The sequence below is a fragment of the Loxodonta africana genome, chromosome 24 (assembly GCF_030014295.1).
Source record: "Loxodonta africana isolate mLoxAfr1 chromosome 24, mLoxAfr1.hap2, whole genome shotgun sequence".
In the NCBI taxonomy this organism is placed as follows: Eukaryota; Metazoa; Chordata; class Mammalia; order Proboscidea; family Elephantidae; genus Loxodonta; species Loxodonta africana.
Genome location: NC_087365.1, coordinates 48,865,473 through 48,884,456, shown reverse-complemented (window position 1 = coordinate 48,884,456; position 18,984 = coordinate 48,865,473). Strand labels below are relative to the sequence as shown.

Sequence of the window (18,984 nt, the reverse complement as noted above, 5' to 3'; positions counted from 1 at the left end):
CTGATGGGAACAGCACCTGGCTTCTCCCCGGCTGGTGTAGGTGCCCATTCCAGCAGGAAGGTGCCCACTGCCTTGGCAGCCTGCTCCTGGGGCTGCAATGGGTGCAGGGGGTTGGCACACCCAGCCCCACAGCCTGGTGCTTGTCGGGCGTCACGCAGGACTCCTCTCAGGCACAGGCACCCTGTCCTGCCAGTGACTGCTCGCCCCGGCTGTAGAAGGAAGCATTTTACCCGGGATGGGGGTCACCCCAATCTGTGGGCCGAAAAGCAACACTGAGAGCAGAGTCCAATTCAGTGAGGAGCGAGGATGCTCGCTTCAGAAGAAGCCCCTGGCTCCACAGGCCTGGGCTGTTCCGCGTTAGGGCAACTCTGGGCATTACTTCACCAGCTCTCTTACCCTCTGGAGACGCTGCCTCCGGTGGCCCTTGCTGGGTGTCTGTGGGCAGCAAATGCCCCTCCTGGGAGCGGGAGGGTGGCGGAGGGCAGCCTGTGGCCCTGCCTGCCCAAAGCCCTGGCAGCCTGTGGGTCAGAGGAGCTCCTGCTCGTCATCCTCGGAGCCTGAGGGGCCCTGGCGCACCTCCTCGTACCACTTGTTGGTGAGGGTTTTCATCTGGATCCGTCCGTGGTGGAGGTCCTGGGGCAAGAGACACAATTAAGTCCGCGCCAGTCCTTGGGTCAGTGCCAAGGAAGGGAGGGAGGCTCTGGTACTGTGTGTGTGTGTGTCAGGGGGGCAGGGTGAATGGCCACAGGCACTTTTCAAGTGCTGTCCAACTAATGCCAGCTGAGATCTTTCTTTGTGGAGGTGGAAGTAACAGGAGGCATCATTCAGAAATCAAAGAGTAGGCAGCAGGTGTGGTGTCAGAAATGTGTCTGGAAATACACTTGGGTCAGGGACCCAGCTTGACTGTATGACCTTGGGTGGGCTCCTTCATCTCTCTGGGCCTCAGTCTCCCTAGCTGTCTAGTGAGCTCATAGCTGCATCTACTGCATGAGCCGTTAGGAGAATGAAATGAAGCAGCCAGGGAAAATCCCAGCACAGTGCCTGGCTGGTAGTAGAGCGACCTGCTGAGAGCTGTCCTGACCACTGACAGATGAGACAAGGCCAGCCAGACAAGCCCCCATCCCCATAGCCGGGCTACCCCCTGCATGGGGCAGGCTAAGGGCTTGAGCAAAGCAGGCCCAAACTCATCCCTGTCCCTGAGACAGGCCATCACTCACTACCACCCAGAGGCTAGCAGTGCCCAGGGGGACAGAAAACGAGTCCCGAGTCTGGGCCATCATGGGCCCCGGCACGGCTGAAAGGCCCAGATGTAATCCCTCAGCTCAGATTTAGCACTGATCAATGGCCCGAGTCCATAATCCAGAAAACCAAACTGTGTTAACAAGTCTATTATTACCCGGCACTAAGTGCAGCAGCACAGAAAACCAGCAGATGCTGAATTCCAGCCAACCCAGCCCTGCTGGCCCGGGAGGGGAGAGCCAGGTGGGAGGAGGGGCCGGCCGGCCGGCCAGCCGCCCCCCCAGCACAGCAGGCACAGCACGAGAGCCTTCCCACCCTGCTTGGCCCCTGTAGGTCTCAGCGGGGAAGGCGAGGAGACCCTAGCGTGTGGGCTGCAGGCCCATGGGCCTTCGGGACCCACCTCCTGGGTCAACCTCCGTGTGAAGAAGGGGTTCAGGTACTTGGCGTCCAACCACATGAAGCCTTTGAGGTCCTGCCGCCTGATGTAGTGGGCCTCGTACTCCTCCTCAGTCAGCTCCGACAGGTGCTCCGACTCGATGGTGTTGCCCTGGAGGACGGAAGGTAGCCAGGCACGCTTCAGGCTGGCATCTCCGGGAGGCCCCGCTCACCCACCCCTGGCCACCAGGGCCGACTGGGCCAGGGACCCCAGCCCTAGCTGTACTTTAGAATCCCAGAGTCTGCGGGCAGCAAACGCCCCTCCCAGGAGCTGTAGGGAGGTAGGCAGGATGTGACAACTGCAGCGGACGGCCAGGACCCCTCCCAAGGCGGGGAAGTCAGAGTCCTGGGAAGGGCCTGGGGTTGGTTTTTTTTTTTTAAATAATTTTTATTGTGCTTTGAGTCAAAGTTTACAAATCAAGTCAGTCTCTCATAAAAACTTATATACACCTTGCTAAAAAAACACCTTGCTACATACTCCCAATTACTCTCCCCCTAATGAGACAGCCTGCTCCCTCCCTCTACTCTCTCTTTTCGTGTCCATTGTGCCGGCTTCTAAACCCCTCTACCCTCTCAGCTACCCTCCAGGCAGGAGATGCCAACATAGTCTCAAGTGTCCACCTGATCCAAGAAGCTCACTCCTCACCAGCATCCCTCTCCAACCCATCATCCAGTCCAATCCATGTCTGAAGAGTTGGCTTTGGAACGGTTCCTGTCCTGGGCCAGCAGAAGGTCTGGGGGCCATGACTACCGAGGCTTGGGGTTGGTCTTTTAAGCTCCTCAGGTTGTTCTAACATGCAGCCAGGACTGAGAATGGCTGTTGTAGGCTATCTCGTTACTGGCACATTAACCATGGAGGCTCTTTTGACCTCTTTTGCTTGTGGCTCAGCTAGCAAGGGTTCTCTGCTGTGGGCAGGTGTTTGCTGATCAAGTCCACGCACACAAGCAGAGGGACGAGTGAATGACTGGAAAGGGAAGTCTGGAGGTGATGATGAGGTCCAGGGTCAGTGCAGGCCCACCTTGGTCCTGCTCCAGACCAGAGCAGTGCCCACCAGGAGGGGCGCCCCACCCTCTCCAGGGCCCACCCAAGGCAGGCAGGAGATGTGAAGGCAGTGTCTGCTGCTCTGGGTGGGAAGGAACCGCTCTGAACCAGAATGAGCATGCTGGGCAGTTGGCACAGTCCACTGGTCTCTCCTCTGGGGCCTCCACTAGCAGTGCAGGAGCAGCCGTGGGAGAGCAGAGTGGGAGGGCAGGGTGCTTTCACGCGTGGTCTTCCAGCTCCGCCTGCATCGGAATCACCAGGAGGCCTTGTGGATACAGACTGCCAGGCCCACCTGCAGAGGTCTGGGCAGGGCCTGAGGAATTGCATTTCTAACAAATTTCCAGGCGATGCTGCTGGTTCACTTGGGGAGCTACTGATGCAGTGCAGTGGTGCACAGTTCTGGAGTCTGAATCCAGCTCTACCAGTGGGCAGCTGTGTGACCTCGGGCCCTTGATTTGGCCTCTCTGGGCCTCAGTGCTCTGGTCTATAAAATGGGACAATGAGAACATCTGCTTCCTGCAGGTTATCAGGATGACCTGAGACAGCCCAAGGGAAGGGGAAGCGGTGCCTGCAGCACAGAGGGCAGCCGACAGCAGCCACTTCGATTCTCAGGAGACAGCCTGGTCCGACGGGAGCCCTGCTCCGCCAAGTGTGCGTGCAGGACCTGAACTGGCAGTGGCAGCGGGTGGCAACTTGTTAGAAATGCAAGTCCTTTAGGAGCCACCCCAGACCTGCAGGGCACTCTGGCGGTGGCTCAGCAGCCTGTTCACGAGCCCTCCAGTGATTCTGACCTACGCGAAAAGGCCTGAGAGCTGCTATGCTAGAGCTTTTGTTCAACAGGAAAGTTGGGAGGTGGAGTGGGGAGCAAGGGTCCCTGAGAGTGAGAACGTTTTGCCTGGACAGGCCTGGAGGGGGCCCGGCGGTCTCCTTTCAGCACCGCCTACTGCTGGCAGGCCCAGGGTGGAGAGTGGAGCCCAAGGCCGGTGCAGAGCTTGGTTCTCCAGTGTCAGAAGTGGCCCATGTCCCCTCTCCCGGCTGAGGAGTTCTGTGCCTTCAATTACACATTAAAGCTACTAGTGGTCTCCAGTGAAAAATGATGCACTTCTGGGAATGTACGGGAGTGTGTGTGGGTGTGGGTGCGTGTGCATGCAGGAAGGTGGGTGAGAGCCTGGCTCAGCATGTGGTGGCCTGAGGGTGAAGACAGGGGGAGGAGGCCCCATGGAGGCTGACTGGCCCAGTGGCAGGGGCAGGAGGGCAGCGTGGAAGAAGGAGGGGTAGGCAGGGCTATGGGGGTCTCAGCCTCTACTGCAGCTGGGCCCTGAGCACCTCCCACCCCCAATTATGCCCTTGACTGCCCTTGGTAGAAGGCACTTCTCAGAGACCTCACAGGCACTGTAAGTCACCGTCCCCTCAGGTCAGGGAACGATCGGATTCTGACACCTTCCAGTCCTGGGGCCATATGGCTGGTGCGGTTACCGGCAGGGGAGTGTATGACCTGCCCCTTGTATGCCATGCCGCCCGTGCCAATGCAGAGAGGGAAGCCTCCATGGCTCCAAGGTCACGAGGCTGCAGAGAGCCCACCCCAGAGAGCCATGCTTCCCAACTCTCATTCCCCTAACCCTCCTCCTAGGTTGGGTACCTGTACGTGTGTGTATTGGGGGGGTGGTGCTAGGTGCCTTAAAGAGTCTCTTCTCTCTACTCCCCCGTCTCCTCAGTCCCCGGCACTCACCATCTTCTCCGTCTTACTGAGGTTGACATCCTTCTTGCTCCGGCGCCGTGCCTTGGCGTCCTCAATGTCCATGAGGCGGATGAGGGGCATGGTGCTGCCACCCAGCAGCAGGATGGTAAAGAGCACGATGATGATGGTGGTGGTGCCGATGAGCTGCCGCTTCTCCATGGGCTCCAGGTCCAGGTGCAGGCTCAGGGCATAGGGGATGGCGCCCCGCAGGCCTGTGGGCACAGAATGCGGGTTAAGAGGGGAGGATGTGGGTTAAGAGGGGAGGGTGGAGTGACATCACTGACCAGTCAGGCATTCTCCATGTCCCACTGGAGAGCCCTGACTCCTTCTGAAGGCTCTGGGGTATGACAACGGCAGGCTGCAGGGATGTGGGAGCTGATAACACTGCACCCCTGCTCTCACGTCCCAGGGTGGCTGAGCAGATCAATGAGAAGGCCTGGCCAGGCTACAAAGCACAAGTGTGTATGTGTGAGCGTAAGGGTTAACCAAGCCCACACTCACATTTTAGAAACAATACACAGCTAGTGTATAGTACTGTGTGCCCGGCCCCACACTAAGTGCTCTACATGCAGTCACACTGGACCGTCACAGGAAACCCTGTAAACAACATATACCTGAGGAACCGAGGCTACGTGAATCAAGCATCCTGCCAGGGCCAAGCAGCTCACCCAGGTAACAGCACAGAAGGCCGCTGGCAGCACTGACTGTGCTCTGGGTGTCTGGTGGGGGTAAGCGGCTGCCAGGAACTGCACCATCAACTCTCACTTAACTGCCTTTCTGGTCCCCCAGCAAGGCTGCTGCTGGGCTTGGATGTGGACTGCAGCTGAGGAACGGCACTGTCCTCTAGGAGGTGCTTTCTGCTTACCGGGAGCCATGTGGAAGGGAACAGGGCAGACCTGGCCTTGCCCTCACGGCGCTCCCAGAGCAGCTGGGAGAAGAAACACCGTGCAGGTACCTGTGTCAGCAAAGGCTTGGACAGGCAGGCATACGGCGACAGGACCTCACATCAGGATGGGAGTTGTGGGGAAGGAGAGACCAGCATTCCAATTGGGAACAGCCGATACAGCAGCCCAGAGTCAAGGAGGAAGGCCAGCAGGACAGCTGTGTTGTGTAAAGGATGTGAGCTGGGCCCTGACAAGGCAGGGCCTGCAACTCTGAAAGGGACCCTGGACTGTGTCCTACGGACACTGGAAGCACTTCTGTGATGTGACAGATGTGTCCTGTGGAAGGGGGATGCTGACTACAAAGCAGGCTGGACAGGAAGGCCAGTTGTCTTAGACAATGAGATTGCAATGTCTCCACTTAGAATTTTCAAGGCCTTGGGTCAACCACTTCACAGAAAAAAGCAATTAAGGAATTGGTAACCAAAGAAAAAAAATCTTTTTTCCTCACTGACAAAACAGATGGAGGAAAAATAGAGCAGCTCTCGCTATACACTTTTTTTTTTTAAACAAAGCCTTTTGAAAGAGAACCCTGAGACACATTTATGACTCTGCTATTGGATTAGAGAAGAGCCTCATGAAGCATGCTCCTGTACCCCGCCCCACAAGGAAATACTTTAATTAAAATATTTTAACAAGAAAGCATAAAGAACTGTGTATACTGCTCGAAAGAAAATTTAAAGATGCCTAAGGATCTAGTTCTTTAGGAGCCAAAGATTTATGAAATCATTTCCATCCTTTAAAAAGTAGACAGTAGCTGAAACTTTCACGTAAATAGGAAACCTTTAAAGAATCAGAACTTTGCGACTGAATGAAAACACAACATGTAGTACGAAACAATTCCCGCTTTCACCTGTTTTGTTTGGAGCACATTATGACTTCAACCTGGAAAACACAGAGGTAAGCCTGAAGTTATTCACCTCTCACCCTGGCCTGTACCTGCACACAGGTAAGCGCGGAGTCATTCACCTCTCACCCCGAGCTATACCCTCACAGAGGTAAACCCAGAGTCATCCACCTCTCATCCCAGGCTACACCCTCACACAGATAAGCCCAGAGTCATCGTCTCTCACCCCCGGCTGCCCCCTCAGGCCAAGGAAGTCACCTGCTCTAAGCAAGTCCTTTTCCCTCTGAGCCTGAACCTTCTCATCTGTAGAAAAGGCCCAGCACCACCCATTTCACAGCGCTGCTGCGATGGGGGCTCTGCTAAGTGCCTAGCCCAGGGCCTGCTTTATGGCACTGACCCAAACCAAACCCATAGGCGTCCAGGCGACTCTGACTCACAGCAGCCGTACAGGACAGGGCAGAAGTTCCCCAGAGGACTCCCAAGGCTGTCATCTTTACAGAAGCAGGCTGCCACCCTGTCTCCTGTGGAACTGCTGGGGGGCTGAAACCGTGGCAGCTGGGCCCCTGACCACTGCGCCACCAGGGCTGCTTTCCTTCACAGTAGATGCCGGTTAAATAGAAGCTTTTACTATTTTTGGTTTCTGAGGCAAATTCGTTTTCAAAGGGCTCTCGCCGGTACCTGCACATTCTCTCTGTGTGGGGTGCACCTTTATTTTCCTTCTGCCCGTTTCTTCAGGATTTGACTTACCACTAAACCACATGATGAACATCATCTTTGGTGTGATTTTATGATCACGGAAGAAATTCAGGAGGTAGGAAAGGGGAAAAATGTTCACCGCTCTGCCAAACAGTACCAGCACCTGTTAACAGCAACAAACCAAGTCTGAGATGGAACGCTCTCTAGTTCTTCAAGCTGCAGCTTGTTGCCACAAATGTGGACCTCGGCACACACCCATGCTAAATGCAGCACTCCCCTCGGTCATAAATGGTGTGAATAGCACAATGCTCGTCACAGACTGGGTGTGGGTGTGTGGCTGTCAGTTTCTGTGTGTCTGGGAAAGGATAAAGCTTTGTACATGAAGTTTCAGTAGCTGGAAAAGAGGCCTAGCAGGGTATCAATGACTGCGTTGGCAATGACAGTGGAACAAAGCCAAATGCCAACAGGGCGGGCAGACGTCTCCACAGATTAATTTAAGGGCACTCCTGCCTCCTCTGAAGGCGGTTCACCATGGGACAGGGCTGCACTAATCATCCCCACTGGGCCAGCTCTGGAGGGACAGACAAGGTGTCTCTGCCTCTCCCAGGGCGCCCCACTCCTCAGGGAGAACAGGAGACTGAGAAGGGCCTGCCTGTGCCGGGAAACGCCGCTCTCCTGGCAGAAGGAGCACGCTTCAGCCAGGGCTCGGAAATGCCCCAAACCCTGCCTTGCCAGTTGCTAGCCACAGCTTTTGGTGCCTGTTATATTGAATTATGTCCCCCCAAAGTATGTGTAATTCCTAACCCCTATACCTGTGGTTATAATCCCATTTGGTAATGGGTTTTCTTTATGTTAAGAGGCCATATCAGTTAGGGTATGTTTTAAGCCAATCACCTTTGAGATATAAAAAGCAGATTAGGACAGAGAAGCAAGCAGAGATGGGTAAGAGAAATGCCATGCCACATGAAGATTGCCAAAGAACAGAAGCTGAAGAGACAAGGACCTTAATCCAGAGCTGACAGAGAGAAAGCCTTCCCTCAAGAGCCAGCACCCTGAATTTGGATTTCTAGCCTCCTAACTGTGAGAACATAAACTTCTGTTTGTTAGACCCACCTGTGGTATTTCTGTTATAGCAGCACTAGATGATAATTAAACAGTGCCTAACCATCTCCAAAGGCACACTGGTCTTAACAAAAAATAGCTTTACGTAAAGTTTAAATCTTATCTAAGTGGATTCTTAGAACAATTTATTAATCTGCTTTCATTTTCTACATCTTGGTTCTGACTTTAATTAACTAGAAAAGAATCATATACACATGGACATTCTTTGGGCTCCAGTTTGTTCTTTCAACGAGCACGAATTGAGTGTGCTTTGGATGGTGTGCCTTAGACGGTAATAGTTGCTGTCAATCATCATATATTTCTACTCCAGACAATGTGCTAAGCACTTTACAAACATTATCCTGTGACATTTAACTCCTTGCAGTGGTCTTACGCACTACTGTCCTCATTTTATAGACAAGGACACTGGGATAGTGAGAAGTTAAGTATCTGGTCCAAGTTGACCCAGATAGGAAGCGGTGGGGCCGTCTCAAACCTGGTTCAGACCCCAAAGCCCATGATCTTAACCATGAAGCCGAGTCCACCTGGTAGCAGGCACTGTAATCAGTCTGAATAGCACAGGTCAGCCTCCAGGAGCCACAGGGCCAGCCTGTGACTATGTGCTTGGGGAATCTGAGTTACCACCCGGGGCACTCTCTCATCTTCCTTTCCTCCTGGCCCACGGCTGAGACAGGCACCTCCCTTTACCACCCGCTGAAATCCAATCTTCCATCCCCACACTGACGTTTCAGGTTTGACCAAACGTGGCCCCTTTTACCCAGTGACCACACTAAAGACTATTATATTTTCTGTAAACGACTTTTGCTGCCAGTCTCTTGTCCTGAAACCTGAGTTTGGAGGACAGGCAGGTAACAGGGACAAACAGCAATGAGCTTTTGCAGGCCGAGAGGTGGCAGTGCCCAGACTGCAAGGGGAAACATCTTTTTCCTTAGGGTTTCTTAGCTTCTCTCTGCCTCAGTTTCCCCACATGCCAAATAGGTAGGCTTGACTGGTTTATACAGGCTAGATGATAGTGGTTAAAAAAAAAAGGTGATTCCCTTCCCATAGCTGGCTTTTGTTAAATGGAGTTGGCAATAGAAGTTGACTGAGGCTGAATTATGATAACTCAACCACACTAAGGTGTGCTTCTTTAGGGTCTTAAATTCACGGAGGCTCTAAAGAGACAGCAAAGGCGTGAAATGCGGGATCAGAGTACATGCAGGCACGAATCAGCAGGAGGCTGGAGACACACTGAAGGGGAGAGACCGGAGGAGGCACACAGACAAGGGGCCTGGGCTCACCAGGCTTAATGCCCAAGTGTTTAGAGCCATTAAGGGCACAGGTCAGTCAGGTGCCTGACAGCGTGGGGCCTTTCTTTTAAACGCTAAACTTGTATTTTCTCCCCATTCTACAACCAAAAAGATTTGATTCTACTGCAAATGACTAAACCTCTATTTTCATTTTTTAAAGGTATATTTTAATTCGTCTCCTACCACCGCCCCAGTCCAATTATAACACTGTTTCCCAGATCTTCTCGATCAGAAGAATCATCTGGGATGATTTCTCTGGGTGAGTCTCCAGGGCGAGTAAGGGCCTGGGAATCTTTAAACAAGTGTCCAAGTGTCATAAAGAAATAGACATAATAGGGGAAAACTGCATTAAAAGGTAAGCATGTTCATTATAAATTATCCGGAAAAGGAGAAAAGAAAATCATTCCCATATTTGGCTATATTTTCTTTACATTTTTTTTTTGTTTCTATGCATAATGTTTTTACATGAGATGCTCAAACTACATATTCAATTTTGGAGTCTGCTTTTTCCATTTTACATAAAAACACATCAACTTGTACTTTTTAAAGAGGACCATAACATTCCAGGCCACTGAAAATTAAAAAGCAAACAAAAATCTTTTTCCAGGGATATGCATTCACTCGATCCCATCCTTTTTCCCCTTTATTGTGTGTTTGTGATTTTTTAACAAAACAAACATAAACAGAAGAGTGTCTGTGTAGCTGTTGACTTTGAACAGTGAACAGTTACATCAATGAATCCAGAACATGTGGTTATTAATCTACAAATAAGTAATTAAATAAAAAACGAGGAAAATACTTACTATGCACCAGATGACAAAGGAAATTTCAAACTTGTGAGGGAAACTAAAAATGGACAGGCCAAGAAATGCAAACACACATGTTTCTGAAACAAACCAAAGAATGGATTATTCAGCCCCAGCTATTTTCTTCCCCAGTGTAGTACTAAATTGTTAAACAAGCAAACATGCAGAAGTAAGTCGGAACCCGATACAGCACTCTGCTGATTTCCTGGGAAATCCGTGACCAATGCATTGGGCAACCTTGTGCTTAGATTCTCTATCACTCGAAGTGACAAATTCCTGCTCTCCAGAACCTCCTCATTTAATGAGTCAACTGTCAAATACTTGAGCAAACAAACACCATCCCACCCAGGGAAGATGATAAATGTATGAGTCTGTCCATTTGCTGAACACCGTGATTAGCAAGGATCCTGACTGCAGCAAAGTGGCAAAAATTCAGAGCTGATGACTGGTGGCATCACGGAACAAGCATCAAAGGGCCTTTTGTTTAACCTCCTTGCCAGAGTGGATGGAGCCAAGTGGCTGACTTAACTTATGTTGACACCGTCACCAGGTTTAGAATGCGGCTTAAACCCAGCAGGAACTGCAGGAAGAGTTACATTTCCAATTCTTGGCTCCACTCTGCAAGTCAGAGTCTCTCACTGACTTGTTGTACAGTCAGTCAGTCAGTCACTTGGGTATTTAAGAAAAGGCCCCTTTTAAATTTCTAACACCGTGCTCCTTGCTTAAACTGTGTTGTTCCCCAGAAAAATCAAGTAACTAAGGAGAGACAAAGACTGTATTTTAAAATAGTTCAACATAGTAAAATGGTATCTCTGTTTAAAACATTTTAGCAAAGCTTTTTTCACATCTGTCCTTTTAAAACAAGTCCACAGGCTGGATGGTGTACTCCTCCTCCTCCTCCTGAATTTTTCTCTTGTCTAATAAATATTTTTACGATCTTTCCAAATCAGCACATTCAGATGGACTTTATGCATCTCCCTGGTGGCATAAAATCTATGAGCTTGGTAATTTAACCAATCCCTGGTAAACGGACATTGAAATCGTGTCTATTTCTGATATTACGACCACAACAAACATCCCTGTACACAGGGTAAATTCCTGGTAGGGAAACTGCCAGGTCAAAGAGCATGTGCCTTTGAAGTTCAGATAGATGCCACCAATGACTTTCAGAAGGATGATGTCAGTGCACACTCCCATCAGTGGGCCTGCTTTCCACACACCGTGTCAGAAGTGGGTATCATCAAACTCAAAATTTGCCAATCTGATGGGTAAAAAAAAGAATTTGAGGGATGTTCTGCTTTGCATTCCTTTAATTGTGAGGGTCAGGGTCAGAATCTTTAGCCATAGCCTTTTTTTTTCCAAATGATTTTTTTGTTGTTGAGAATATACACAGCAGAGCACACACCAGTTCAATAGTTTCTACATGTACAATTCAGTGACACTGATTACATTCTGAGTCGTGCAACTATTCTCACCCTCCTTTTCTGAGTTGTTCTTCCACTATTAACATAAACTCATTGGCCCCTAAGTTTCCTAATTTTCGAGTTGCTGTTGTCAGTTTGATCCTTTATAGACACTTAAACAAGCACAATGCTCAAGACAGACATTTTTTATTAGTTAATCTAAACTACCGTTTGGTTTTAAGAAGACTTTAGGAGATATTTTTGGATTAAGGTTTAAAGATTACCTCAGGGCAATAGTTCCGGGGGTTCATCCAGCCTCCATGGCTACAGAAAGTCGGAATTCCATTACACATGGGTTTTTGAGAGGGGTGCTCTGAAAAAATACCCACTAGACTAGGAATGAAGAGACCTGGCTTCCAGACTCACCCCTCAGCCAGGGGACCGTGGGCAGGTCATTTTACCTCTCTCACCTGAGCTTCCTTGTCTGTAGATGGGGATGAAACCGCTATGTGGCCTGACTCCTCAGACACAAAAGTAGGGAGCTAGTGCTTCAGAATTTGGCAAGCCCCCCGAGATGCCTGCTGATGCTGATGCGGACCGCTAGGACACAGCCACTTAGGGGCCAGCTTACAGAGACAGTCCAGGTATAAACCGGGGAGGAGATACGTGTGTGCGAACGTGAATGTGTGTCTGAGCATGGGAGGAGGGGAAGACCGTGCCCGAGAACTCAGATTAAAACTGTTTAAAAGAAAAAGTCAACTGGTGTATTTGACCCCAACAAATGACACTGCTAACGGGGAATTTCCCAAATTTATGTCCTTCAAGATGTTCTTACAAATAGGTTCTGTGGACGAGTTTGGGAAATGCTCTACCTCCCCCTTAGAAATTGACATGCATGTTAGCACACTGGTTCTGAAACATCCTGCCAGGGGAAATCCCAACTGACTCCCAGACAGGGGTGAGAGGAATGTTTGGGACCGGGCAGGCCCACGTGACACCAGAGAGGCAGCACTCACCGCACAGGAAGGCCACGGTCCTCAGGGTTTGCTGCATGAGGATCTGGGTGACCGGGGAGAGGTTATGGTGCGTGTAGTGGGACATCACGATGCCCGAGAACAGGATGGCCATAATGCCTAGAGTTGCAGGGGTAAAGTGCACAGACATGAACATCAGAAAAGCATCTACCATGGGATACACAAATAACAACTCACACTTCCAGCAAGTCCCTGCAGCCTACAGTATTAAGAACGAAAATGGAAAAGAAAAGGGAGAAGGGAATAATGCCTGAGGTCTCCCAGGGACTTCAAAGAAAAACTGAAGGGCCCCTCCTCTCTGGCAGCTTCACTATCAGCTGTGTGACCTTGGGCCAAGTGACTTCCCCTCCCCAAGCCTCAGTTTTTATGTCTGTATAGTGGGACTAATATAGTACCGACTCATAGAACTGTTAGGAAGGTGAGTGAAGACAAGTCACATGAAGTACTCATCCATTACTGTGGTCTGCAGATCTAGAGAGGCAGGAAAACCAGACGATCTTGAGGCAGAAAGGGAGTTTAAGAATCTGAGTATGAAGAATCGTGATTTTGATTTTTTTTAATACTTTTCCTTAATTTTGAATTTCTCTATAATCATCATGTATTACTCTTGCGATACAAAAAAAAAAAAAAAAAGAAAGATGCACTTTTCAAAAAAGGTATCTTTTCTTCAAAGCCCTCCACAAGAGCATCTACAGCTTCCTCACTTACTCAGGATTTGAGCCTCCACCTCTGTCCACTGCCCCCCAATTCCTCCCACAACGCTTTACACAGATGTCTTCTCAGTACACCTCTGCCTAGGCACAGAGAAGAGCTCTCTACTTCATGTAAGGAAACTGAGATTTTTTAAAAAGCCATCAAACAGGGATTGCAAATCAAACTTTGTAAGTTTATCTCTTCTGTTGCTTTATAGAAACAAGGATTAGTGACTAACTTTCCACTTACGAAAGGGTAAAAATTACAGCATTGCATCTGAGACATTTCAGCTGCTAAGCTTATAAACAACCCTACAAACCAGAGAAAAATCCCTACTCTTCGTACTACCCAATCGGCACTTGCTGGTCTTAGTAACAATGGTAGCTGGGACATTTTCTCTCCTAAAACCAAAAACCTGTTGCCATTGACTCAATTCCTACTCATCGACACTATAGGACAGAGCAGCGCTGGTGGATTTGAACTGCTGACCTTTTGGTTAGCAGCCGAGCTCTTAATCACTGTGCTACCAAGCCTCCTTTTTTTTCTCTTAGGCAATAGAGATTTCTTTCTCTCTCACTTTTTCCCCAGAAAGGAGGGCAGATGGAGAAATTCCAGCAATGTTCCCACAGACACTCAGGACAAGATGGGAGAAAGGAAACAAGTAGGCAGGAGACTTCTTTACTTGCCATTTTAGAGCAATGAGAAGATTCTTGGGTACTCAAGAGCTGTACTGAATCACTATTCTACTGGATAAAAGACAAACACAACCACCACCTTCAGTCTTTTCTCTACATTCTCAGTATGCTCTGCAGGTGACTGCCAGGAGAGCCGGCCCTTCCTGGTCCTGCAACAAAACGCAGGGCATGGAGGCCGTCAAAAGGTGGCACCACATAGTGCCTAACAGAAGAGACCAAAACCCAGGTTTGCTCTCCACCGCCACCCTTGAGACTGGGGGAGGGGACACAGAGCTGCCAAAGGGCTTTGTTTAACCAGCATGCTTCTAGAGGGGCTATCAACCCACTGGCAAAGCTAGACTGTAATTCTCACCTTGAAGTAAAAGTCAACCCAAGGGGAGCCTGAGCCTTGTTTAAGTAGTAACACGAATTACCTTCCACCCAAATTGTTGTCCTGCACACAGAGTGAGGTCCTCGACATTGAACAGTCACTCCAGAGAGCCAAAGGCTCCAGGGAGTAAGGTCTGACAGTAGGATGTAGTAAGTTCCCTTGGGACTGAACATTTGAGGGAGACCACTGTCAGGGCCCTGAGAGCTTCCTACCACCCAGGCCTGTCCTGCCCCAGCACTCTCCAACAAGGAGATAGGCATAGAACGGGACTGGCTACAGTTTCACCTGTGCACAAGATGGGGGGGCGGGGGGCTGGAAACGCAAACCCCTCAGGGGCCAGGTAAGTTACAATAAGTGGGTGAGTGGCTCATGGGAAAACTAAGGCACAAGCCCATCTAAAAAGGGCTGGCGGTCTCCCTATGGGACTGCAGGCCTAAGGCTGGCCAGTCTTCTTTCTGGTTTTCTGAAAGATGCCAGAAACCTGTTTCTTATGGGAAATGTCCCAACTTTTAACGATGGCAACTAACTCAAGTTTTAAAAATTTCTCTGACTAGGTAAACAAACCCCATCTGGGTGTTAAGCTGGGCCCGTGGCTGCTACCTGTGCACTTGACCTACTGATGTTGGAGACAGGCTGTGTGACCAATCCAAGAGTGAAGAGACAGCCCTACCTTCACCCTGGACTGGTCTTGCGTTGGGGGCACCTCTCAAGTTCTGTCAGCAGTGGGTCCAAAAGCCTGAGGGACAGGTGAAGCGTCTGCCCTACATGCCCTCCCTACGCAAAGACCACTTCACCACCCAAGCCACCCTCATTCACTACAGCTGCTGCTGGACAGGCCGTAAGAGCATGAAAAGGTGCCCATGGCACAGACTAGCCTCGCTTTTATAGACAAAGGGCATGGGTGTTTTCCAAAATATCCTGTAAGGAAGAATTCCTGACACATTTAATTTTTAAAGAAAAAAATCATTTAAGGAAGCAAGATAACAATGTAAGAAAAACTTTCAGCCTACTGGAAAGAAGAAAAGGAGGGAAAAAGGGAGGGAAGGAGGAAATCCTTTTCTAGTTCAAGGTTAAATCGTTTTCGACTTAATAAAGGAATGTAGTAAAGGGGTTTAAGCCTAAAAGGCAGACCTCAACCATGGCATTGTGTGCTTATCACTCACTGTATCCCTTACTCACTGGAGTAAACTATCACATGCTTCTTGAAGGCTGAGTCAAACCACACTCAGTCTTCTTTGCTAATTACTCAATATATAAATATATTTTGCTATAAAACATTCTGACTCAGAGGTATACAGTAAAACACAGAACCTCCGTTTATACCCCCTGCCCAGAAGCAAGAACTATTGAGTTTGATGTGCAGATCATTAGTCCTTTTACTATGCAATCATATATACGTGATTATTTATCTCAAAAAAAAGTTAATAAGCAGGATATTATATATATGGCATGTACTACCAGCAGAATAGATTTTTAGAAGACCTCCAATGCTTGCCTTTGCACATATAATAGAATCCCAAGTTCCTGCCTGGCCCACAGAGCCCTGCAGGACCAGTCCTCGCCCCCTCACCAGTGCACTCTGTTCCATGCACACTGGTCTCTCACGCTTCCAGGAGCCTGCTGTCCTCTCTCACTCCTACGTGGGAGCCTTAACACCTGCTGTTCCACCGCCAGACACTTTCCCCAGATCTTCCCACGGCTAGCCCTTCTCACCATCCAGGTCTTAGCTGGGGTCACCTCCTTGGGGAGGCCTTCCCTGACTCCCCTATCTGATGAGTTCTCTGCCCTCATGCCACTCTGCCACATTACTCTGATTTCTACTCTTCATGTCATTTCATATCCACCTGAAATTACCCTGTTTGCTGACTTGCTTATTGTCTTTCTTCTGCAGGCAGGAATCTGATCTTATCTTGTTTGCTACCGCAGCCCTGATATGAAGGATCATTCTTAGCACAGGGCAGGCACTTAATACGTATTTATTGAACGGACAGATGCGTTTTTAGCTTGCTTTCATAAAACTGAACAATGTATCTTGGAGTTCCTTCCATGATAGTACAAACAGGTAAATTCACCTCTTAAGTGGCTGCATAGTCTCCACTGGATCAGAACTTACTTCATCTCTCCCATTACTGACAAACACTGAGTTGCTTCCAGTTTTTCTCTCTAACCGTGCTGCAGTGGGACTCCTGGTGTAGACACCAGTGCGTGTGACTGCTGTACGATACCGTCCATCTCTGCCGACGTCCTCCCAACACTTTAGAGAGTGCTATGTCCTTGAGTCGGAATCGACTCGACGGCAGTGGGTTTGGTTACGTCCTGATCTGTCTTGTAAACATATCATCCAACCCCAAACATCCCATCCAGTGACTCACCTGTCCCTCAGCCCCCCCGTTTGCTAAGCTGTGTCTGCTGAGGACAAGGATGGAGTCTGGACATCTTTGAGTCTTTAAAGCCAGATGGTAAAGTGGCCCTCAAAACTGGCCTGAAAGAACCATAAAAAGAGCTAAAACGGATACAGCCAGAACAATGATTCTGAGAACAGCTAATGCTTCCTGAGGAATAATTACGGAGACGATTTATTTTGTTTTCTAAAATCAGGACACTTTTCAGGGTGACAGGTAGTGTTAGTAATTTATCACACTGGGACAAAAGGGGAAAACTGGAGGTGTTGAGGGCAAACCAGGGTGTATGGTCACCCCGGCAGTAACACCAGGCACTGACGCCCCTGCCAAGAGTCTTCCTTACATCAGTTCCCTTTTATGATTTCTGCTTTATGATAAAGAAGTGGAGGCTCAGAGTGGTTAGGTCTGTCACTGTCATGGATTAAATTATGTCCTCCCAAAAATGGGGTACTGGGTTCCCCCAAAATGTGTGTATCAATTTGGCTGGGCCACGATTCCCAGTATTGTCTCATTGTCCTCCATTGTGTGATTGTAATTTTATGTTAAAAAGGATTAGGGTGTGATTATAACACCCTTACTAAAGTCACATGCTTCATCCAATGTAAAGGGGGTTTCCCTGGGGTGTGGCCTGCACCACGTTTTAACTTACAAGAGATGAAAGGAAAGGGAAACAAGCAGAGCGTTGGGGACCTCATATCACCAGGAAAGCAGCGCTGGGAGCAGAGCCAGTCCTTTGGACCCAGGATCCCAGCATGAAGCTCCTAGTCTAGGGGAAGACTGATGAGAAGGCCAGCAGAGACAGAAAGCCTTCCCCTGGAGCTGACACCCTGAATGTGGACTTTTAGCCTACTTTACTGTGAGGAAATAAACTTCTCTTTGTTAAAGGCATCCACTTGTGATATTTCTGTTATAGCAGTGCTAGATGACAGTCACCATCTCAGGTCACATATCTAATGAGAGGTGGAGCAGAGATCTGAACCTGGGTCTGTCCAGTTACACAGCCCCAGTTCTTAACCACTGTGTTCTAAACATGTGGTTTCCAGTAAGTGCTTCGTAGGGAGAGAATGTCCTGCTCAGTGGTCTTGGGAATCACTCGCAGTAAACCTTCTGTGCTAGTCAGAAAATGGGGAGCACAAAAAGGCAGGAAAAGCGAGCAAAAGTACCACCCATTCCCTCTATGTCCCTTACAGTGGGGTCTCAGGGGTCCATGCAACACACCAAGGCCATCCTGCCACTCCTTGAAAGCCCTGCGTGGCCACAGGCCCACAGTTGATTTTGACAAACATCCCTGAAGATACAGTGTGGGCAGAGACGGTCCCATAACCCATCATTGGGGCTTGCACATGCTCCGTGGCCCCACTGGCAGGTGTAGCAGAGGTCCCCAAGGAAAGGAAAGCCCTGTAAATAGAAAACACAGCCACTCTGAAGACAGGACAAGGGAAATGCTCTCTTGCTTTCATCACAAATTCCAAACCAATGCATAAGATATGTCTTTGCCACCGGGTACTCAGCGTTCATCTCAAGGGAGTGGGGGAACAGTTTAAAAAAACAGAAGTAAAAATAGCGAGGCTAGAGCCCAATAATTCACAGGTAACGTTTATATAAGTACCAAAACTGAATAAAGATGAAAGACGGAACTTGATGGCAGATACTGGGATGAAATTATCCAAGAGACCTGGCTTAGGATTGAAAATACAAAAAACAAAACCCTGAGGTTTACAGAGAGATCCCCAGTGAGGATGGCCAGAGTCCACGCCGCTTCCTCCTAGGCAGGATGGGCTCGCAGGGCAGCCACACATCAGCAGATGGTGAACTGTGGGGAGAAGGATCCTGTTCAACTGAGTCTAGTAAAAACCACCAGGGACTTCCACTTCACCCAGGAGTAAATGATTGCTACAGGAATGGCCTTCCTGCCAAAAACAACTAGAAAACCAGATAAAGTAATGAAAACAAAACTGTTTCCTAATACTGGACCACAGGCAGGGCAGGACTGTGATTCCTGACAGAGGGGAAAGAAGTAAAAGCAGCCCAATGAATGCCAAAGTTTACCGGCCTGAGGTAGTTCCCGAGTGAGGCTCAGGGAGGGGAAACCCAAGCAGAGCCCAGCCACCTGAGTCTTGCTGAGAAGAGGAGATGGAGATTTCAGCCAGTGGAGGCCGAGCCAGCTAGAATACCAGAGAGGAAAGGCTTCACAGAAAGAAAAAAAAAAAAAACAAACCCACTGCCATTGAG

General features: G+C 49.3%; 2 protein-coding genes across 14 annotated transcripts in view; one reads left to right on the top strand and one right to left on the bottom strand.

The window, feature by feature from the left end:
• Window positions 1-18,984, top strand: part of SPATA2 (spermatogenesis associated 2) — a 42,777-nt gene extending 23,793 nt beyond the window's left edge. For 2 of the 5 annotated variants that reach the window (XR_010319302.1, XR_010319299.1), the window contains exons 3-4: window positions 1-12,202; window positions 14,905-18,984. The exon at window positions 1-12,202 is cut by the window's left edge and continues 16,505 nt beyond it. The gene's annotated coding sequence lies outside the window, so the exon portion shown is untranslated. The other 3 variants (XR_010319300.1, XR_010319301.1, XM_023538722.2) reach the window with 3 other exon arrangements.
• Window positions 526-18,984, bottom strand: part of SLC9A8 (solute carrier family 9 member A8) — a 73,652-nt gene continuing 55,193 nt past the window's right edge. For 7 of the 9 annotated variants that reach the window (XM_064276202.1, XM_064276201.1, XM_064276203.1 and 4 more), the window contains 6 exons: window positions 12,575-12,691; window positions 10,153-10,235; window positions 6,990-7,101; window positions 4,446-4,666; window positions 1,640-1,786; window positions 526-633 (listed from right to left, as the gene is read on the bottom strand). In XM_064276202.1, the coding sequence (XP_064132272.1) occupies window positions 526-633; window positions 1,640-1,786; window positions 4,446-4,666; window positions 6,990-7,101; window positions 10,153-10,235; window positions 12,575-12,691 (788 nt within the window). The other 2 variants (XM_064276204.1, XM_064276200.1) reach the window with 2 other exon arrangements.